General features: G+C 48.4%; 1 protein-coding gene across 2 annotated transcripts in view; it reads right to left on the bottom strand.

The window, feature by feature from the left end:
• Window positions 1-7,740: 7,740 nt before the first annotated feature.
• VOPP1 (VOPP1 WW domain binding protein) overlaps window positions 7,741-23,845 on the bottom strand; it is a 95,825-nt gene continuing 79,720 nt past the window's right edge. For both annotated transcript variants that reach the window (XM_059934317.1, XM_059934318.1), the window contains exon 5: window positions 7,741-10,331. In XM_059934317.1, coding sequence (XP_059790300.1) covers window positions 10,141-10,331 — 191 coding nt within the window. In that variant the 3' untranslated portion in view covers window positions 7,741-10,140. The remainder of the gene's footprint in view (window positions 10,332-23,845) is intronic.

The raw sequence follows: 23,845 nt of genomic DNA, 5'->3' as shown, positions 1-23,845 counted from the left end.
AAAATAATAGTGTGCTGCATAATCACAATACCAGTGTCACACCTGAGAAAACTAACAATGATTCTGTAATATTATGCTGCGTCCAGGCCGTGTCCGGTGCCCTGACGGACTCAGGAGTGCTGTAAGTCTATATTGTTGTTGTTTTCCATCGGGATCCAATCTAGGTTCCTGCTTTATATTTTGTTAATCTTTTCATAACCTAGGACACTCACCTGCTTTTTCGTTTTGTTTTTAATGACATCAACTTTCTGAAGACGCCAGGACTGTTGTCTTATAAACCTCCCCCATGAGTTTGTCTGATTCTTTCCCCACGGAAACTTGTCCTGCCATCTCCCACTTCCTGTAACTTGGAGGTTAGGTTTGGACTCTGGAGCTACACTGTCCAATATGGTAACCACTAGCCACCGATGAGTATCTGAATGTAAATTAGTTTAATGAAGATTAACTTAAATTTTAAAATCCAGTTCCTGCATCTCCCTAGCCTCATTTTTTTTTAAAACATCTTTATTGGACTATAATTGCTTTACAATGTTGTGTTAGTTTCTGCTGTATAACAAAGTGAATCAGCTATATGTATCCTAGCCTCATTTCAAGTGCCCAATATCCACATTTAGCCCGTGGCTACTGTACTGGACAGTGTAAGCATTTCCATCATCATAAAAATTTCTGTCGGATAACACTGCTCCAGATGCTGTTATATCCTGGTTGGACAGTTTTTTGTTTTTGTTTTTAAATTTATTTATTTATTATTTATTTATTTTTGGCTGTGTTGGGTCTTCGTTTCTGTGCGAGGGCTTTCTCTAGCTGCGGCGAGCGGGGGCCACTCTTCATCGCGGTGCGCGGGCCTCTCACTGTCGCGGCCTCTCTCGTTGCGGAGCACAGGCTCCAGACGCGCAGGCTCAGTAGTTGTGGCTCACGGGCCCAGCTGCTCCGCGGCACGTGGGATCCTCCCAGACCAGGGCTCGAACCCGTGTCCCCTGCATTGGCAGGCAGATTCTCAACCACTGCGCCACCAGGGAAGCCCCTGGACAGTTTTGGCAAGACTGTTTCTTAGGTGGTATTTTGTACTCCGTACTTCACATGCAGAGGCCTAGTTAGGAGTCCCGGGGTGCCCTGAGGGACTTGTCAACTGCACTAGGAATATCACACGCTCTCCACATCCTTCTCTGGTCGTCAGTCGGGATGCTACATCCTGTGATGGAAAGATTTCTAGGGAAAAGAAAATAAAATCAAAGAATTTTAGAGCTGAGAGGGAAGTTTGATATTATTTTATAAGCAGCTGAGGAAACTGAGGCCCATAGAGGTTCAAGACTTGCCCAAGGTCACTGATGCTAATTGGAAGCAGAGAATCACCTTCGACAAGCATCTTCTTACTCCTGGCCATTCATATATCAGAGGTGAAAATACCCTGTGGCAACTGAGATCACACTACTAAAAATAATCATAAAATACCTTTTATTGAGTATTTATCAGCATTAGGTACTGTATTTAGTCCTTAAAAAAATTACTTCACGTGATTCTCACAACCACCCCACAAGGAAGGTTACTTACAGAAAATCTCTAACAGGAATTTATTTTTTCAGGGAATAAGAAACCTAGAATTGGTTCAACCCTATGAAAGCTGGTATCTCTGTGATCATCTTGGCCTTTCCATCATGGTCACAAGGTAGCTGCTGCAGCTCCACATATCACATCAATGTTGAAAGCAGGGTGAACCTACATGTGGCGGTGCCAGCAACTCCAGTCTCATTTACGACAAAAGTGAAATCTTTCCCAGAGGCCCACAGTAGACTTCTGTAGTATCTATCATTGGCCAAGACTGTGCCCCTGTTGCAAAGAAGCTGTGTGGCTCTTCTGGCTTCTATAGAAGAAATAGGGAAGGGAATGGGGGTTGGATTAAACCAAGCAACAATGGAGGTGTTGCTGTCCTCACGGTTCAGTTGAGGAAGCTGACGTTCGGAGTGCAGAATCCCTCACCGGGGGCTACCCAGTGCGTTAAGTGGCAGAGATGCTTTGGCGCCAGAGCCCGTGGTGAGTAGTGTCCTCACTGAAGAATGAAAATGAGGGCTCTGATGCTGCCAGGTCGGGCTGGTTCAAACACTTCAAGAGGTAGGATGCGTGTGTCCTCAGAGAACAGGGGAGAGGCTGCCCCAGGCCGTGATGCCGCCACCCGAACAATAAACTGAGGAAGGACGTTCAGGAGAAGACTGCCATAGGTATTTGCGGGTGGACAGCTTGGAGAAGTTTTACTTAACTCCACTCGTAATATATATTTAAAGCTACATTTCATGTATCTATATACTTAATACTATATATATTCAGTGCTATGTTTATATATCATAAATATTTCATAAATATATTTAATATATGCTCTATTTCATGTTTTCTCCCCAACCTTCCCTTTTCCATGAGAGCTTAGTCTTGCCAGCCTTGGTCTTGCCAACCACACACCTTTCGAGAAGGTGTTTCTCACAGTTGGTAAGAGATTCATGTAATAAATGATACAAATTGAACAAAAATGGGGCTTCCGGCTCCTCCTCAAGTGGGCAGCTATGCGTGTGGACCGTTGATCATACGCAGTGCCTGCGAAGCCTGGTGGGACACGTCAGTACAGTCTTCCTAATGGGAATATCTGCCGAAAGCCCAAAAAAATGTATACAGATGCTTCAACCCAGCAATTTAAGTCTAAGATTTTATTCTGAGGAAATAAATGTGGATGAACATTAAAAGTGGCCACAAGCTCGTTCAGCACAGCATTGTTCATAACGGAAAAATTAGCAACAATTTTTGCCAAAAAAGCAAGTTGGAGAAATACATTAATACCATGAAGTGAAAAGTGAAACAAAACACATACGTGGTAAAATCAGGAAGAAAAGCAGGGGGATTGTAAACGTAAATGTGGGCGGTGGTAGGAGGCGCAATGGAGCAGATGCGCGGGGCGCCGCCGTTCTGTGTCCTAAGCGGGCTTGTGTGTTCACGTGCGTACATCTGCTCCGCGTCATCCGCACTTACGCCAACAAACTGAGGGGCGTCACAAGAAAGCCTGGTTTTGCGCGGCAGCCGCCGTCCTGGGGGTTTGCAGGCGATCTCGGCCCGCACAGTCGTCCGGGGCTAGGCGTCCGCGGCCCGGGGTCCGGGCTGGCGCGGGAGGGAGCGCATCGAGCCCCGGCGGGAGTTCAGGGCGACTCGGGTTCCCTGCGTCCTCATCCACCCCCGGCCCGGCCCCTCGCCGCGCGCTCCCGAGCGGCTAGCCGGCTTCCACCATACGCCTTAGGCAAAAGTTACTCTCATTATTCTGAGTGTGTAGAATACTTTGTTGTTTAAAAATGAAAAATAAAATGGAACGACCCAAAATTAGATCAGAGTGTGTGGGTTAAATCAACTGCGGAGCAGCCGTATGGTGGGGCGCTGTTTAATCATTGCAGGGAAGAAGACTATTTAAGTGCCAGGAAAAATGCTAGCGAAAAGCGGGCTACGAAGGATCCCGCGGTGCACATGTGTCGTCAGAGCAAGGGACCTAGAAAGCGGTGCAAACACGCCCAGCTGCAGTCTCGGGATACTGGGGTCGCAGGTGATTTCTATTTACCTTTTGCTTTGTGCTTTCCTGTACGGTCTACATTTTAGATTAAAAATAAAGGCATGGGTTTGGTCTTGAGTAAAAAAATATCAGCAGGGACTTTGCCAAGGGCTAAGCAGGGTCCCCTCCTGGAGCCTCCCCGGGGCCGCCGCGCCCCAACCTGGTCTCCGGTCCCCAGTCCCCTCTCTGGGCGGGCGATCTGGGCGCAGAAGCCGCGGTCCCCGGTCCCGGGCTCATCGCAGGGTGGCGCGTGCGTCGTTGGCTGCCCAACTCGCACCACACCCTGGGCGCCTCCGTAGCCCCACTTTCCAGCTGGGGAAACGGGGCCCCAGGACGTCCCGTGCCCCCAGTCGTCAGGGCGACTCCGAGGCAGGGCGTCCGGAACGCCCGTCCATGTGCGCGTATGGTCCCTCCGTGCCCATCCGGCTCCACCGCGAGCGCTAAGCCCGGGCCCTCACCACAACCCAGGGCGACGAGGACAGGACGGCGACAGCAAGGGCAGAAGGTGGGAGGAGGGAGCCGGTCTCCAAGGTCAGCGCGCCCAGAGCGTCCTCCCCAGGTTCTGGGGGACACGGCTGTCCGGGCACCGACCGGAGTTAGAGTTAGGCGCGGACGTGCCTTCCCAGGGCTCCCCAGAACCGAACTAGACATGCCGGGCACTGGGGCCTTTTGGTACTTGAGGGCGAGACACACGGACCCTCCCCGCTCCGCCGCCATCTCTGCGAGTGGACGGCCCGCCTGGAAGGGGGGACCGGGCTTCGCATCTCCCCAGGGGAGCGCAGGCAAGGGGCGTGGAGAGCAGGCTGCGGGGTCCTGGAGACAGGAGGCCTCCCGCCCACCAGACTCTGCCCTCGGTAGATCCTGTCACCTTCTTTCTGTCCCCCTCACCCCTCCACCCACCCAACTCCTGGACCTGCATCCTAGGGCCCAGTCCTAGACTCAGGTGAGAAAGGTCCTAGCTGCCTGTGAGTACAACCTTGTCACCTCTGAGGGGAGAAACTCATTCAAGGGCACGAGCGGTTAGCAGGTGTGGGGGGATGAGGGCTCTGGCGAGAGGACAGGACTTCTGCAATCTGTATCCGCATCTCTTCTGCACCCACACGGAGGCACGCTACTAACTTCCTCCTGACCATGACAGGCATGAAGAAGCCAACTACTGCCTTTCCCTCCCTTCCCTTGCTTGATAGCAACTCACTCCTTCCAGGATTTCTGTTTCCTTGGAGAACCTGGTGAGGACAAAGGAGTGACAGCTGGTGGCTGGGGGACATTTGGGGCAGAAAACCCCAGGGCTAGTCCTAGCACCATCTACCAGACCTGAGCACGTGATCTGGGCATGCTCTCCAGGTCCCGCTGGACCTGCGGCCTCGCCACCTGGGTGTTCCTTAGCAGTGCCTTTGGGGACTGGAATGAAAGGCTGAGCTGCAATGGGGGCAGCACCCCTCACGCTCCCCAGAAGCTCAGGAAGAATTTGCCCCATACCTCCCAAGACTGTTGACTTGTAACCTTAAGACTGAGTTTTGTTACAGAATCTGCAACATCAGACGTTTAATTTAGAGAATGTGTTGGGTCCCTAAAAACTGTAGGCTGTATCACCTGAGGTTGAACTTTACCTTCAACCTTTTCATAATTAACTTCCTTTTAACCTCACTGGATTTTGTGGTGACTGACCGGCCAGAACATAGGAGCGGAGTATTTTCTTATGCACTTGCCTCACACTGTCCAATAAAGCAGCCACTGGCGGTGGAGTTACGGTGCACTTGAGAGATTCAGCTGCCTCAAGTTCACCGTGCTGGTGAATATAAAATCCACACTGGGTTTGGAAGACAGTATGGAAAACAGGATGTAACATTTCTTGTTAATATATTTTACACTGCTACATGTTGAAATAATATTTTGATACATTGGGTTAAATATTATTAAAATAAATTTCATCTTTTTTGATGTAACTAATGAAAATTTAGTATAACATGCTTAGCTGACATCTTTTTAACGGACAGTCCTGGTCTAGAACATCCATCTAAAAGCATTTCTCCTTATCAACTTTAAAGCAAGATGAAAAATTCCTTTCTTCCTCAAAAACATGAGGGATCATTATTGTTTGTAAGGGCTGTGACCAGGCACTTTTCAAAGGCACACACTCTGTACACACAAAGGTACATGGCCTCCTGTTCCTGTACAGTGAGCACCAGTCTGTGGCAAATGTGACTCAGGGCTTTCAGGACCTCGGGACTGTTTGTGATTTCGAGTCCAGAGAGGAAGAAAAAGCAGCGCCCCCTGCATTCCTGCTACCCTTGAGACCACGGGCCCTCCTCCACCCTCATTACACCCTGGGGACCAGGAGCCTTTCCTCACAGAAGCAAAGCCGGACCTTGGTGCCTGGAGTCAGAACGGGAGATGCAACAGAACCCAGCTCTACCAGGGGGGGCAGGAGGTGTCAATAATCGTCCCTGCACCAACCACACCGTTTTTAGGAAGGCTTTGAGCAGGATCCACCCTGGACACCGCGGCACAGCCAAGGAGGCAGGAGCATTGGAACAAAAAGCTATGCGGGCGTCAGGGAATGGCAGGAGAGACACCCAAGTAACAGGACGGATTGCTTATAACCATGGCTGGTTCTGGGGCACGCACAGACCTCATTCAACGTAAATGGTGGGGGAAAAGATGGTCGCCTGAGGTTTCTCCTTCCCAGCTCTGGCGGGCTCAACACCCACTGCTGATCAGCCCACAGCCAACATTTCAAGACGGTAAGGTGACGTGGGGGGCAGTGGCAGCGTATGGGACCCCTTCGGCTTCCATCTTCACATCCTGGATGTAATCAAGGGGAATTTGCTCCCCTCACACCACGGAGCTCATCTCCTGATGGGCAAAGGACGGGGTGGGAACTCATTCTCTCTCCCCCTCAGCTTCAATTCCTCTTGCACAGGGAAAAGAGGAATGAGGGAGAACAGAGGATTACTCACATTTGTTGAGTGACCATAATGTGATTTTGCAGTTGAGGAAACTGAGATTGGAGATCATTTGAGTCATTGAAACTCCTCTGCACGTTGTCAGCTCCCATCTTCTCAGATCTGTTTTCTTCATCTGTCAATCCCACCTGCCACTTTCTATTTCAGAAATTACAATTTCTGATCTTGCACTTTTTTGCCTTGATAACTATTATGGACTTTTTGGAGTTCAGTGAAATTTGGAAGGGACAGACAAGAGTGAATACTGTGTTTGCCATCTCCAGTCATGACCTCTGATGTGTAAATGACCCTGCTCCCGCTTCACTGGGGGAAGCTGATGGCCAGCGGCTCGTCCAGTGAGGCGTGTAAATCAGCTCTGAGTTCCCCACCAGCAGGCTGTCTGGCCTCTTCTACCTTATTTCCTGTCCTGTTTTAAGATAGTAAACTATAAAACACTTCTTTATAAACATTATCTCAGTTAGTGATTCATCTAAAATACAGCCTAACTGTAGCAGCTATAGATCTGTGAGAGAAATACAGTTTCTGACCAAAGAGTTGGATTCTTTTTTTTTTAAAATAAATTTATTTATTTATTTTTGGCTGCGTTGGGTCTTCGTTGTTGCGCGCGGGCTTTCTCTAGTTGCGGCGAGCGGGGGCTGCTCTTCTTTGTGGTGCGCGGGCTTCTCATTGCAGTGGCTTCTCTTTGTTGTGAAGCATGGGCTATAGGCGTGCAGGCTTCAGTAGTTGCAGCATGAGGGCTCAATAGTTGTGACACATGGGCTTAGTAGCTCCGTAGCATGTGGGATCTTCCCGGACCAGGGCTCAAACTCGTGTCCCCTGCATTGGCAGGCGGATTCTTAACCACTGAGCCACCAGGGAAGCCCTAGAGTTGGATTTTAAAATCAAGGCTCCCCTACCTATGCAAAGCACACTCAGACCCCCAGATAACTAATATCAGTATTAGCTGTGAGTCCACATAATTAATGCTTCTGTCTTCCTAGTCCGATAATTTTTTCCTTAGCTAGATATTTTAAATGTGTTGGTGAAACAAAAGTTCCTTATCTTCTTGGATAGCATCTAATTTCCAGTTCTCCTGAGATTGGGTGCATGCCTCACCCACTCCACCCCACCCAGCTGAACTGAGAGCCCACTGTGCATCCTTCTTTAGAAACTTCATCTCTCCCCTCTTTCCCACTCCCCAGCAAAACAGTCAAAGCACACACCCAAATTTATTTTTATTTTGCATACATAGGAAACATGACCCTATCAAAAGAACAAAAAAGAGAAATGAGCCAAGTGTTACAAGAGGAAAAGCATGCACCGATCTGCTCCCAGCTCACTCCTGGCCACACACTCTACGGAACTCTATGGAATTTCACACACCGGGAGCTGGACTGGCTCCAAGCGGTGGGCACTGCCCACTGACAGCACAGGGGGAAACAGAATGGGCAGGAGGTGTCACTGCGAGTGGAATTTCCACACACAGTGTCAGTGCCCACAGTAGTGGGTTCTCACCCCGGTTCAAGGGAAAACAAAATGTATCTCACACAAACATGAATATAAAATTGTTGAGTGCTACCTAAATCGTTCAGTCTCAAGATCATTTGCTATCAAAAAGATAAACAAAATTTCGTCACGGACATTTGGGTGGCTACTCAGCTGCACCCAATCCAACTCCAGGGGCAGCTCGTGGGGCGCTTCCTCATCAGAACAGTAAAGGGAGAGACTGGACCTGAAAATGCAGAACGAATGACCTGGAGGAGGAGGGCCTTTTGGACCCATGTAGCTGTCCTGGGTTGTCAACAGCAAATGCTGTGCTTTGTTGTCTCATTCGAGTCAAGGACTTGAGTGCGGGGAGGTACTGAAGTTGGGCACAGGAGTTCAGAGGTCACACTCGGTGGTCAAAGACACCAGCAGCAGCATCCGTGTTCACAGACTGTTTCCAAGGTGTTCATCTGGCTCCAAGAGCGTCCTGTGGAAGTCCCGGGGAGGCTCCCAGAGTCCCGATCCTTAGGAAAGGTAAGTCACTGTGGCCCCATCCTGATTCCTCACTCCTACGCCACAGACGTGTCCCGGTAGAGCAGGGACACGGAGACTAGGGCTAGGGAATGAAAACCCTCAGCAACCACTCTGGTGAGATGCCCTGATGCTCAGGTTCAACGAGTGACAGCTCAAGAGGCTCTGTTTAGTTCATTTCAAAAATAAGCACTCCACCCCACCGCTACACATACAGGGATCTACATGTCTTGGCTACGCGGCTTTGCCCTTCTTGTACGTGACCTGTCAGGTCTCACTCTGGGTTTAAATACACGATCGTGGGCATTACTCACTATGCAGAGGAGCAGGACTCCGGCCCCCCAACAACCCAGGACTACCTGTGATCCCAGGGCCAGAGAGGTTTCTGAGCCAGGGTGTGCGTTTCCAACCAGATCTTCTTTATTCTAATTTTGATGAACTGCTCAGTGAAATCTATTCGGTCCTTTTTGAAGAGCTCTCTCTGCAGTCCTGGGGCTTTGTGTTCCCGTCTTTTTCTCGGCAAGCCCATCGTCTTCGGAGCCTGGCGTACACCTGCCGAGATCAGTCAGCCAGGGCCCAGGCCTGCCCAGCCCAGGCTCAAGCCACCGCCTGCGCCCTGCTGGGACACCTCTCTCCAGGGGCTGATGTGGCTTCCCAGCCGATGTGCCTCTCTGCTTTGAAAGTGTCCCTCACAACGCGCCGTCAGAGCTACCTCAGGGGAGGGGCAGAGGCGCCTGGCCGTGACCGCAGGCCAGAGAGCTGCCGACGTCCAGGAAGGACTCCGCGTCTGACCTCAGGACAGGACTCCACACCACCTTCCACAGGACACACTGAAAAGGGCGCGAACATTTTTTTCCCTAAGTCGGACCAAGAGCTGATCAAATGCAATGTCCGGTTTGAGGCAGGGGGCAATTTCCCATGAACTTAAATAACTTTCCTTAGTGACTTTCAGATAACTATAGACATCAACTTGGCCTGATTCCGGATCCTCATCTCCTTGAGGTGCAGGCCGTGCCCAGGGCTCTCGCAGCCCTGGCTGTGCAGAGGGCAGCTCTGGTCTTCCGGAAGGGGATGGAGAAGAGAGGGCTCCGAGGCTGCGCCGCCAACGCCTGTTTCTCTGAGAGCCTTTTGAAGAGGAAGACTGACGGGCGAGGGGCTCACACAGCTGGCCCCGTGGTGGTGCCTCGTTTCAGACGGGCCGCCTGCCACGTGCGGGGCCTTCCGGGCGGCCCGGGCCCCTCCTCGCGTTCACGCGTACTCACCTGCACGCGCCCTGCCTCACCTTCCGCCGGGGTCTCTCCCCTGAGGGTCTGGGCGCGCCACCCTAGGGGGTCAACCCTCGGGACTCTCCACTCGGCCAGAGCACAGATTACATTGGAAACAGAAGCAACAGAGGAGACACGGGGTGAATTCAAATCCTGGTCCTCCAAGAAAAACTTGAAAGGAAGCTGTGCTTGCTTTGAAGATATCAAAAAGGAGTTTGCCCTTAGTGGCTCAGAAGACCATTCCTGGAAGTGAACGGTGATGGGGACAGGGAGGGCGAGTGACAGCCTCTCCGGCCTCCCCGGCCAGTTGCACAGGCAGGTGCCAGGCGGCTCCCGGCTACTTGGCCTTCACCACCTGTTCATATGGGGGCGGTGGCGTGTTGCAGTAGGAAGGGGGCGGTGGGTAGGCCATGCTTCCCTGGGGTGAGTTGGGTTGGACCTGGAAAGCCATCGCCACAGGGTTCCCAGCAGGATTCATCCCTGGTCCTCCAGGGTCGGTGTAAAACGGCAGCCCCAGCTGCTGGGCTCCTGAAAGACAGGCAAGCAGATGTGAGCACAGCAGAAGAAAACCCACAGCCCATCACAGCCAGGGCCCAGACACAGCAGGGCACCTGGGATCAGGGAACGAGCAAAGGTGACATGCCCGCCCCGGCCTCCTGGAGCTTCTCCTCTCCTGGATGCAGACAGCCAGAAAGCACCACAACCCGAGAGGGTGTCTGAGTGATGGAGGGACATCAGCGGGATCAGGTGCGGCAGGGACCAAGCCGCAGCCGAGTGACACACCAGGGCAGCTCTGCCAACACCTTGGGGAGGTGCACCAAAAAATTACCATCAGAGAGGGCCGAGTGTCCCTGAGAGCCTAAAACGCCTGGGCGTAGAAAGATAAGTCAACTCAGAACTGAAAAGGGGACCCTGTGTTCCCGAATCTCGGCCAGAATCATCCCCGGCACCTCCACACACTTTCTGAGAACAGTTTGCTGGAGTATCAGCGCCGCTCCCACCTGCTGGATTAACATTTAGTCAGGGCAGAGTACCTGTCATCCAGGTGAACCCAATTCCCAGATAAGGCGACGAGCTACGGGGCGGATGCCAGCGGGCTGGGCTGACATGTCTGTGGGCGCTCCCCCTGCCCTGGATGCTGCAGGTCAGGACGCTCTTGTCTCAGGGAGAGGCTGCAGGGCGCGGGCTGAGCCCTGCTGCGGGCCAGGGTGCAGGGCACGGGGGTCCAGAGGGCACAGACGGTGACAAGAGGGAAAATACTGGTCACCCTGCCCCAAACCTAGCCCTGACTCTCATTTTAACAGTAGAAACACCTGAGCTGCTGTGTTGGAGCCTATTTCCTAGATCTGCTTTTTCTGATCATGTTGATAACATGACAGGATACTGACTAAATAATTAAAGAATCAAGAAGAGAAACTGGGGGCTCCGGGTTTTATGTGGGCTGGGCTAAGTTCACGAGTGAAATCAGGTGTATCTGAGTTAGGCCTCATTCAACCCAGGAGACACTTGGGCACCAGAGAGGTCGTCTCTGTGTGTGTATTGCGTAGGGTCTTTTTTTGTGCAAATCTTCCTCTGCCACAGTTTAACTGAATAAAGGTCAGATTCCTGGAAAGATGCCCATCAAGGTGTGCAGGATGTCTTGGAAATCTACAAGTGTGCTGAAGGAGAGAGTACAGGACAGAAAAACATGGCCAGAGATGCATTCAAGGGTGTCGGGAGGAGACCAGTCAGCCACAGGTGGCACCTAAATCAGCTCCCGCCTCATCTCACACCTGTGTGGCCCAACAGACGGCACCTGCTTCTACTGGTGCATCTTGCCTGCTGCCAGGAGACGTGCTCGTTTACAAGACATGTTTGTATACGAGCCCGTGACCAGCCAGGACCGTGCGCTTCTCAAGGGCACAGATTATATTTTATTTATCTCTGAATCCCTTTATATTTTATACAAATAAAAAGTTAAAGATGAAAAAAAAGAGGCTAATGTAGTAGTCCAGGAAAGACACAATGGAAGCCTCTGAATATGAAAGAAGACATGGGGAGGAGAGAATGAGAGAGGGGTTCGGCAGGTGTATCCAAGGACCCGGGACCAGCTCAGTGTGGAGCGCGTGGGGAGGAGGAGAGGTCTGCGTAGGAAAGGCCCGGCTTCTGGTGCTGATAAGGGGCCCACCAGGCGACAGAGGGGACAGAGGAAAAGGGCAGGGCCCGCGGGAGCCCAGGCAGCTCTGGGGGCCTTCTTTGTGGAAGTGGCAGCAGAGACATGGCCTTGGCCGAAACCTCCCAGGAAGAGTGTGTGGAAGGGCCAGAGGACGGCTGGGGAGAGCAGCGCAGACAAGACCAGCACTCAAACGAGGAGAAACACAGGAGGTGTAGGCGGCGGCGAAGAATGAAAGGAGAATGGGAGGAAGGAGTGAAGCAGCGAGGTGGGAGCTGTGTCACCGGGCAGCAGGGGGGACAGCGCAGCACCGCGCCTTCTCAGCCCACAGGACATTCGGGATTTCTGGCCAACAGTTTCAGCACCATGGCTGGCACAGAAGCCCAGCTGCCGGGGCAAACAGCTGCCCCAGGGTAAGGGGTGAAGACCAGAGGGGAGAGGTGGTGGCTAAAGGGATGCACGACAAGGGCAGACGTGTTTTGTTTTGTTTTTTTATTCTTTAAAAAACTGCTTGAAGGGACTTCCCTGGTGGCGCAGTGGTTAAGAATCCACCTGCCAATGCAGGGGACACGGGTTTGATCCCTGGTCCAGGAGGATCCCACATGCCGCGGAGCAACTAAGCCCGTGCGCCACAGCTACTGAGCCTGCGCTCTAGAGCTTACGAGCCACAACTACTGAGCCTGCACTCTAGAGCTCATGAGCCACAACTACTGAGCCTGTGAGCCACAACGACTGAGCCTGTGAGCCACAACTACTGAGCCTGTGCTCTAAAGCCCACGAGCCACAACGACTGAGCCTGCGCGCCACAACTACTGAAGCGCACGCACCTAGAGCCTGTGCTCCACAACAAGAGAAGCCACCGCAATGAGAAGCCCACGCACTGCAACGAAGAGTAGCCCCCGCTCACCGCAACTAGAGAAAGCCCACGTCCAGCAACGAAGACCCAACGCAGCCAAAACAAAACAAAACAAAAAAACAAAACAAACAGAAAAAAAACTGCTTTAAATTAAGGTACAGTTGATTTACAAGATTATATTAGTTTCAGGTGTACAACACAGTGATTCAAAATCTTTATAGATTATACTCCATTTAAATTTATTACAAAATAATGGCTATATTTCCCTGGGCTGTACAATATATCCTTGTTTATTATTTTAGACATAGCAGTTTATACCTCTTAATCTCCTACACCTATCTTGCCCCTCCATCCTTCCCTCTCCCCACTGGTTACCACTAGTTTGCTCTCTATGTCTGTGAGTCTGCTTTGTTATATTCATTCGTTGTATTTTTTAGATCCCACGTATAAGTGATAACAGACAGTATCTGTCTTTCTCTGTCTGACTTAGTTCACTTAGCGTAATACCCTCCAGGTCCATCCACATTGTTACAAATGGCAAAATTTTATTCTTTTTTATGGCTGAGTAATAGTCTATTGTGTGTGTGTGTGTGTAATGCAGTATATATATATATATATATATATATATATATATATATATATATATATATATACACACACACACACACACATATACACCAGGTCTTCTTTTCCATTCATCTGTTGATGGACACTTAGTTTACTTCCATATTTTGGCTACTGTACATAGAGCTGCTAAGAATACTGGGTGGCATGTACTTTTCAAATTAGTGTTTTCATTTTCTTTGGATGTTTACCCAGGAGTAGAATTGCAGGATCATTTTATTTCTATTAGTTCTATTTTTAGTTTTTTGAGGAGCCTCCATGCTGTTTTCCATAGTGGCTGCACCAACTTACATTCCCACCAACAGTGCACAAGATTCTCTTTTCTCCACATCCTTGCTAACTTTTTGACATTAGCCATTCTGACAGGTGTAAGGTGATATCTCTGTGTGACTTTGACTTGCATTTCCCTGGTGATTAGTTATGTTGAGCATCTTTTCACGTGCCTATTGGCCATCTGGATATCTTCTCTGGAAATATGTCTATTCAGGTCTTCTGCCCATTTTTTAATCAGGTTGTTTGGTTTTTTGTTGTTGAGTTGCATGAGTTCTTTATATATTTTGGATATTAACTCCTTATATATGATTTGCAAATATTTTCTCCCATTCAGAAGGTTCCCTTTTTGTTTTGATGATGGTTTCCTTCCCTGTTAAAAGCTTTTTAGTTTGATGTAGTCCCATGTGTTTATTTTTGCTTTTGTTTCCTTTGCCTTAGGAGACAGATGCAAAAAAATACTGCTATGATTTATGTCAAAGAGTGTTCTGCTTTATGTTCTCTCCTAGGAGTTTTATGTTTCAGGGCTTACATTTAGGTCTTTAATCGATTTTGAGTTTATTTTTGTATATGGTATGAGAAAATATTCTAATTTCATTCTTTTACATGTAGCTGTCTAGTTTTCCCAGCACCACTTACTGAAGAGACTGTGTTTTCCCCATTGTACGTTCTTACGGCAGAAGTATTTTTAAGGATGGGAAATGCTTGAGCGCGTTTATAGAGTTAGGGACAGAAATACAGGAAAGAGAGAGGATTTCTACAGAGAATATAAGCTCAGTGATGGCAGGGACCTTATAAGCCTGGTTCCACATTTGAACCCCACTGTCTAGCAAAGAGCCTGGTACACAGGAGGGCACCCAGCACGGTCTGTCACTTGGGCAGAGAGGAGCAGTACAGGCAGTGGCCTTAAGCAGCGGCACAGGGACCCACAGTTCCCTGCGTGGGAAGGGGGACCGGGCGCGCACACAGGCAGCCTCTGTACCACGTGCCACTGGGGGGCGGTGATTTGAGCAGACAGATTCCAAAGTCCCCAAAGAAGAGATGCTCACAGACAGTAGCAAAATGGTGACAAAGAGCGGCAGAGCCAACTGGTATAGGGTTCAAAGTAGCCGGGACTGTAAGGATACAGAAGTGATGGCCAGGAGCCAAGGGGATACCAGCACCATCTCCCTAACTTAGCGAGGGCGGAATGTGGGAGAAGAGAACTAGCCCTTCAATTCTGAAGGCTTACGGTAGATGGTTTAGTTAGAGAAAGAAAAGGCAGAGCGTCTGTGAAGAAGCTGGAGTTAGAGGAAGACTGTTTCTCCAGGAGACAGAGGAAAGGATCAGGAGAAGTGCAGCCACAACGCTGCCCCGCTGTCCCCTCAGGTGTTAAGTGTCTGTAACGGCTGTCTGCATTGCATCTCTATCCTATGTGGAGGGCGCAGTGCGGACAGCCAGGGGTATTGGTATTGCATCCACTTTCCTGAAGACACTGAGGCTCAGGAAGACACAACTTGCCAAGGTCACGCAGCTACTATACGGAGGCACTGGAATTTGAACCCAGTAGTGTACTGGAAAGCCCAGGCTCTTCCCACTATGACATGTGTCTCACAACGGGGTGATGAAATGGGGGAAGAAGTTCCGGCTAAAGAGGGACGGGCAAAACCAGAGAGGGCTGGTGACGTGATGGACCTACATTCTGAGCACCGTCCGAGGACGAAGGGCTTGGCTAAGGGCCGTCACGACCCAGGCGCCCCCCGCTCCCCCACCCGCCCCGGGCTGCGCTCTTAACCCGGCCACAGCGTCCTTCTCCAGAGACTTGAAGTCATTCCACCCCTTGCAGCCATCGTCTCTTCCTCCTTGAGAGTCTTCGTGCGATATGAGAGGGAGCCCTAGATTCAGCAAAGGTGAGTCGACTGACAAGAGCCCCACCCGGGCGGACACACTGTTTCATTCAGTTTCCCAAGATTTTTGTATTTATGATCATTAAACATGATCTAATATAATTTTATTTTGGTTACACTAGTTTTACAAGTTACACTAGCTTTACAAAACAAATTAGGTAGATTTCCATAATTTTCTATACTTGTAGTAATTCATAAGCATTGACATGAACTGCTTCTTAAAAGTTTCAAAGATACCCTATGAATTTGGAGCCATTCTGAAAGCTAACTCTTTGAAAACTTCCTCAAACTCTTGCTTGCTTTGTGGACCACTGAAATTTTCAATATTCTAATGAATCTTTGGTAATGTACACTTTCCTATCTTACCAAAATTTTCCATTTCAGGAGTACTTCTTTGTAATTTTTAATCTCCTCTGGATATGTAATGTTTCAATTTATGATTTTATTTTTTCTTTATTCAGCTTGACTAATTAGATTTATCAGGGATGGGATTGGCAATGTCATTTACTTTATTTAAAATTTATTTTATTGAAGTATAGTTGATTTACAACGTTGTGTTAATTTCTGCTGCACAGCAAAGTGACATATATATATATATTCTTTTTTATATTCTTTTCCATTAGGTTTATTACAGGATATTGAATATACTTCCCTGTGCTATACGGTAGGACCTTGTTGTTTATCCATTCTATACATAATAGTTTGCATCTGGAAATCCCAAACTCCCACTCCATCCCTCTCCCACCCTTTTCCCCCTTGGAAACCACAAGTCTGTCCTCTATGGCTGTGAGCCTGTTTCTGTTTTGTAGATAAGTTCACTTGTGTCATATTTTAGAGTCTACATGTAAGTGATATCATATGGTATTTATCTTTCTCTTTCTGACTTGCTTCACTTAATATGATAAGTCCATCCATGTTGCTGCAAATGGCATCATTTCATTCTTTTTATGGCTGAGTAATATTCCATTGTGTATATGTACCACATCTTCCTTATCTATTCATCTGTTGATGGACATTAGGTTGCTTCCAGGTCTTGGCTATTGTAAATAGTCCTGCTATGAACATAGGGGTGCATGTATCTTTTCCAATTATAGTTTTTTCTGGATATATATTGGCAATATCATTTACTTTTATTGCCTTTTACCAAGCACTAACTTTTAGATCTGCAAATCAATTTTTCTTTTTCCTGTAATTAATTTTTATTTTTTATTATGTACTTCTTACTGCTTTCTGTGAGTTTATTTCATTAATTTCTGAACCTCTTTTAAGGAGAGGTCAGCTAATTCGCTTTCTTATTTTAAACTTTTAACAAAGAATAAGGCTATGAATTTACCTTTAAATGTCAGTTCACTTACATTGCATGTTTTTGTATTAATTTTTCATTGATACGTCATTCCCTTGTGCATTAAACAAACACTGAATTCTTGCTATTTGCCAGCACTGTTACGGGCACCCAGAACACAGCAATGATGAAAACAGAGAATCTCAAGTCCTTATGACGCTTGCAGTTAAGAAAGATAATAAGCAAGATAAAAACAAAGTATGTAGTATATTACTAATGACAGTGCTAAAGATAAAAATAAAGTGGGGATGTTGGAAACAGATAAAAAGAGAAAACAAAGAGGAGAAAAGGGAGTCCATTTTCTCACTGTTTGCAGAGGGAGGGTCTCTGAGAGGTGGAACACCTGGAAGAAACGAAGGAGCCCAACATGAGCAAGTGTGTGAGGGAGGAGGTGATGGCAGAGCAGCCAGGTGGACACGAAGAGGTGGCCGTAAATGGAGAATGGACCTTTCGGGCAGAAGGACTCACAGCGCTGACGTCAGCAGCATGGCAGCCTGGACGTGTGAGGAAAATCAGAAGGTCAGTGCGCAGCAAGAGTGGAATGAGGGCCAGGAGAACAGTAGGAGAGGTGACCGGGGACAGAAGGGCAGTAGGGGGGGAAACGTGCAGACTTAGAGAGGGCCTGTGGCCGCTGTAAGGACTTCTGACGTGAACTGTGCTCTGAGTTCTGTTTTTACTCTGGTTCCTTTTCTGGAAATACAGCGAGTCCCCTACGTACGAACGAGTCCGTTCCGAGAGCGCATTCGTAAGTCCAATTTGTTCGTTAAGTCCAACAGAGTTAGCCTAGGTACCCAACTAACACAGTCGGCTATATAGTACTGTGCTGTACTAAGTTTATAATACTTTTCACACAAATAATACATAAAAAACAAACACAAAAAATAAAGAAAACATTTGTAATCTTACAGTATGGTACCTTGAAAAGTACAGTAGTACAGTACAACAGCTGGCGCACAGGGGCCGGCATCGAGTGAACAGGCAAGAAGAGTTACTGACTGGAGGAGGGAGAGGAGGTGGGAGATGGTAGAGCTGAAGGATCGTCAACAATAGGAGACGGAGGGCAAGCTGCAATGTCACTCACGCCTGACGTGAATGGCACAGGTTCTGGTTCCTGGCTGGATTCAATTCTATCTACCCTCTTGAAAAAACGATCCAGTGATGTCTGGGTAGTACTGTACCAGCTGCATCACCGCTGCTTTTACGCTTGCTTCTGGACAACCTGGGCTTGAAATAAAGATACTGTGCTACTGTACCCTATACAGTACTGTACAGTAAAGTACACAAAAGCACAACCACTTGTAGAGAGGATGCACGCCTGTGACAGTGTACGCCAGACACGTGAACTAACTTACGTGATTGGACATGTGAACGCACGTTAGCATCTTTGAAAGTTCACAACTTGAAGGTTCGTATGCAGGGGACTTAACTGTAGACTGAAGCAGAGGACGGGGGAAGCAAGAAGACTAGTTAGGAGGACTTGTGATAATCTGAATAAAAGGTGGCAGCTGTGGAGGCAGAGGTGGGAGAAAATGTGAAGATGGCTCTGAGACTTGGCCAAGCGGCAGAAGACCAGAGCTGCCATTCATCCAAATGGGAAGATGGGTGCGGCAGGTTTGCAGTGAGGGTGAGGGAGCACATCACGAGCACAGGGTCCTCCCTCACTCCTATCCTTCATTTACTCAATGAGTAATTTAGAGGAGGATTCTTTTATTTCCAAGTGGGTGCAGATGATTAATTTGCTCATCTATAGATTTCTTAAAACTACAAGTTTTAGTAATATTAGTAGCAGCGACTACTGCCATCCACTCAGTGTTGTCTCAGGCCATGTGTTAAGCACTGTATTGGATCAACTCATATGCAATCACCCTAAGACAGTGTTATCTCTACCTCACAGTTCAGGTGCTTGAGGCTTAGAGAAACTGAGTCACTTTTCCAGATGTGCTACAGAGACGTGAGGTTAGAAATAGAACCCAGGGACTCCCCTGGTGGTCCAGTGGGTAAGACTCCACGCTCCCAGTGCATGGGACCCAGGTTGGATCCCTGGTCAGGGAACTAGATCCCACATGCCGCAACTAAGACCCAGCGCAGCCTAAGTAAATAAATAAATAAACATTTTAAAAAAAAAAAAAAAGAAATAGAACCCAGAGTGTCCTAGTCCAGACCCCAAGGTCTGTGATTTCTGCTCTTGCAAACTTCTTCAGATTTTCTTTGTAGTGTACAATTTGATAAATTATTTTAAATACTCCATTTTTATATTTTGATCAGATTAATAATAATGCATTGACACTTGACAGTTTCCATCATACTTCCCTCTTAATTCTGAGTTTGTTTCATATACTTTGAAGTTATTCATGACTCAAGTTATATCCTCATTACCCAAAGTTATTTTTATCAGTATTAAAAAGATGTATGTGTATATATATATATATATATATATATATATATATATATATATATATATATATATCAGGAAAATCATGGATTATTTCTTAAAAGATGCACAAAAGACTGGTCATACTAGTCAGCCCGAGGAAGGGAGCCAAAGCCCTGACCCTTCGTGTTTCCTTTTGCAAGGACTACCCATCACAAAGACGGCCCTTCTTTTACTGCTTCTTTGGGAGGAGGGGGAGGAAGGGAGTTGAAAGGTGTATCTGTATTAGGTATCTGGCCTTTCAGGCTGACCTGTCAGGGTCTGTAGAGATTATACAGCTGAAATTCTGCCAACACACACATGAACACTGGGGCCCTCACATCCCACAAGAAGAGGCAGGCACAGCTTGTCCTCACAACTGTATGTGTTTCAGCTCTGATTTGGAGGGTAATTAAACTGTCAAAACACACTTCCTACTATTTCCATTTTCCTGCAGTTGGCATCATTTATCCAGGCCACTACCGTCACTGCAGGTTGACAGATTTAGTATAGGATTAGGACGCCAGAACAGTCAGAACACCATCAACAAACTCACCATATGTGCACTGATGGGAAGGAATAAAAATGTATCTCCCAATGGGAATACTCCATCTACTTCTATTTTATTTTATTTTATTTTTTAAAAATCAGGGGCTTCCCTGGTGGCGCAATGGTTGAGAATCTGCCTGCCGGTGCAGGGGACACGGGTTCGAGCTCTGGTCTGGGAAGATCCCACATGCCACGGAGCAACTAAGCCCGTGCGCCGCAACTACTGAGCCTGCGCTCTAGAGCCTGCGAGCCACAACTACTGAGCCCACGTGCCACAACTACTGCAGCCCATGTGCCTAGAGCCCGTGCTCCGCAACAAGAGAAGCCACCGCAATGAGAAGCCCGCGCACCGCAACAAAGAGTAGCCCCGCTCTCCGCAACTAGAGAAAGCCTGCGCACAGCAATGAAGACCCAATGCAGCCAAAAATAAATAGATAAATAAATAAATTTATAAAAAAAAAAAATCAGTCACATGAAAGGAAACCATTTTCAAAGACACTTTAAATCATGTTAACATCTCAGACGTCACTACCAACTGTCCTCTCCAGTCTCTGTGCACCTGTGTGATCACACAGTCGGACTCAGGACCACGCTGTTAACACAGCAGCCCGCCCCTTCCCTAAATACAGCTTCACACGTGTCCTGCCACAGTTACACGGCCTTGACCTTGACTATCAACTTGAGTGCCACATAATACGTCATAAAGAAGAGGGACCATAATGTCATCATATTTTCCTTTGTGGCCCCGAACCCCCTCCCCACACTCAGCGTCAAGTGCACAAGTTTAGTGAGGCCCTGCTCAGAGAGCCCTGAAATCCAGCCCCACTCTCCTCCAGACTCACAGCTCTGCTGTAGCCAAGGCTTTATATTCTTCCCCCTGTTCTAAAAGTTCTCCAGTTTTATTGAGCTGTAGCTGACACGTAACATTGTATGTCATGACGATTTGATACACACGCGCATCGTGAAATAATCACTACAGTGAGCTATCATCCACCACCTCATAGTTGCACATAGCTGCACATTTTTTCCCCTGTGATGAGAACTTTTAAGATCTACTCTCTTACCAGCTTTCAAATATAAATAAAGTTACCTGTGGTCACCACGCTGTACATGACATCCCCAGGACTTACGTACCTTGTAACTGGACGTTTGGCCCCCTAGCACCCGCTGTCCCTTCACCAATCCCCCCTTCCTACAGGTTCCTGAAGGGCGGTGAGCACGTGTCCCTCCCGCCCTCCTAGCGCGTGAACACGGCGCCGCTGCCAGTCAGCCACTGGTTTCTGAAGGAGCAAAGCCCGTCTGTCCTCTGTGCCGAGGCCGGCGTAACCAGGGCCCGCCAGCGGCGCGTCGGGGAGGACTGGGGAGGCTGCAGCACTTGGGGAGCTCTGACTGTCTCTAGTTACTCTGGCCACCGCTGGACATAAGACTATAACTGAGACTGCTTTTCTTCACAGACGTTCATTTTGCCGATAAGATGCAGAGGCTCAGAAGAGACAGTGCCCACCCCAGGGCCCACAGACCTCAGGCCTCCTGACTCCCGGCCCAGGTGCCTCTCCTCGGTCCCCAGACCAGCATCTCCGCACTCGCCGTGCTGGTGCTTCCCTGCACAGGCCCCGGGGAGCTGGATCTCAGCCACGGCCTTTGACCGGCAGCCCTTGTTCAGCCCTTGTTTCTTTGGGTTCCTAGGCAGGCTTGGAGCCCCCCCTCTGAACCTCAGCCTCCAGGCCTACTTTGCTGGTCTCTTCCCCCCCGTCCTGCTCCAACCACACCAGTGCCCTGGAACCGTGATGCTGCCACACACCCCACCCAGATTTCAGCATCTTCGTAATGTGCAGGTCTCTGCTCTTCTGCACTCAGCCTTGCTGGGCTGGGGAGCTGGTCCCAGCGGGACACCACTGCGTACCCCTCTGCATACCGGGCTCGAGTGCCGCCCTTCCCCAGCCCTCCAGGGAAAGAGTATTGATTCTTTAAAACCTGCCCTTTCGGGCTTCCCTGGTGGCGCAGTGGTTGAGAATCTGCCTGCCAATGCAGGGGACACGGGTTCGAGCCCTGGTCTGGGAGGATCCCACATGCCGCGGAGCCACTGGGCCCGTGAGCCACAACTACTGAGCCTGCGCGTCTGGAGCCCGTGCTCCGCAGCAAGAGAGGCTGTGACAATGAGAGGCCCGTGCACCGCGATGAAGAGTCTCGCACCCCACTCGCCGCAACTAGAGAAAGCCCTCGCACAGAAACGAAGACCCAACACAGCCAAAAATAAATAAATTAATTAATTAAAAAAAAAAAAAAAAAAAAAGGAAAAGGAAATTCATCAGTCTTTTACCCATTTCTCTAATCTACTGTCTGCTTCTTGGAAAAAAAAAAATCAAAGGACTGAAAACTCAGACTAAGCCAGATAAAATCTAGGTTTGGCCTCCCATTTTAACTGAAAATTTTCACTTTGCCCTATGCTGGAGCATAGATTTGAAGCTATTCAAATCTTTCCAAATATGAAAGAATAAAAATCCACTTATACATGAAAAGCGGTACTAACCCTGAGAGAAAGTTTAAGCTACAGCAACCTCGGAACTGTTATGGAAAATACATATTCAGATTTTTAGCAACGTTTTAAAAAATAATAAAAGAAAACCCGGTGGAGTGTCTGGTGGAATAAAACTATAAAAAACAGACCTGCAAATGCCCATCTCTGCATCTCTGTGTCTAAAGGGCAGATGAGAGAGAGCTCTTCCCGCACTCAATCCCCCAACTTCTTTCTTTTTTCTTTGAGGTGTGATCGACATACAAAAAGGTGAACATATTTAACATCTACAACTTGATGAGTTTAGAAATACATATACACCGTGAAGCCATCACCACAATATATGCCATAAACCTATCCATCACCTCCAAGCATTTCCTCCTGCCCTCTGAATTTGTGACGACACAACATAAGACCTCCACTCGGCAAATTCGTGAGTCTACGACACAGTGTTACTAACTGTAAGTCCCACGCTGTACAGCAGATCTTAGGGCTTATCTTACAGAACCGGAACTCTGTAAAGACTGGAGCAGAACTGCTCCTACATCTCCGACTGTCTCCCCATGGTGTGTGGTGAATGGAGGGAGCCCGCCCACACTCTCGAGGTGGGAAGCATGACGGGGGCAGAGTGGCACGCAGGGAACCACGCAGCCCCCTGGCCCAGCACACGGGCCGAAAGACAGGAGCTCAAGGAGCAGTGCCTCCCCAGCCCTGCAGAGCCCCCCGCGCCCCCTGCCCCCAAAGGGAAGGGAAACATCTCACATGTAATTTCAAAACAAGGAACGGGCCCGTGTCCCGAGGGAAACTTGAATTCACCCACCACAGTATGTCTGAGGTTTAGGTAGTTAAAGCAGTGTTTTGTAAGAATTAGGAAACCACGAATTCTTTTTGACCCTGGGGCACCACTCTGGGTAATGTTCCCTAAATAGGCCAAATGTAACTTGTGCAGACATGTCTATAGCAGCACTCACAATACTCATAAACGCACAGCAAACGCTTATTGAATGAACGAATGAAAAGCAAAACAAAAGAAAACAAATGATCAGCAAGGACAGACTATCTAAGCAAATTACCATTTAGTAACATGATTAATATTTAGTCCAGAAGCATTAAGAATGTCATGGACAATACAGTTTCTACATAAAAATTTACCCATGAAATAATTTTTAAGGAAAAAAGGGCACATAATGTGCATATATGGACTGCATAAACATGCCTAAAAGATGCACCAATAATTAGGTAAGAATGAGAGGTGACAGACATACAACACAACAGACACTGCATTTATTATCAGCACCAACGCACAGCAAGGCTGATCATCAGAACTTAAATGAATAAACATGGCCTGAATTTTTTCTGCCAGCGTATTCCGTGGCAGTGCCCTTTCCAAATGCTTACAGAGAACGTGTAAGCTGCAAGGAGGAGAGACGAGGACAGA

This window comes from Balaenoptera ricei, chromosome 9 (genome assembly GCF_028023285.1).
Source record: "Balaenoptera ricei isolate mBalRic1 chromosome 9, mBalRic1.hap2, whole genome shotgun sequence".
NCBI lineage: Eukaryota > Metazoa > Chordata > Mammalia > Artiodactyla > Balaenopteridae > Balaenoptera > Balaenoptera ricei.
The sequence above is the reverse complement of the archived record's forward strand: the minus strand, read 5'-3'. Positions and strand labels throughout refer to the sequence as shown.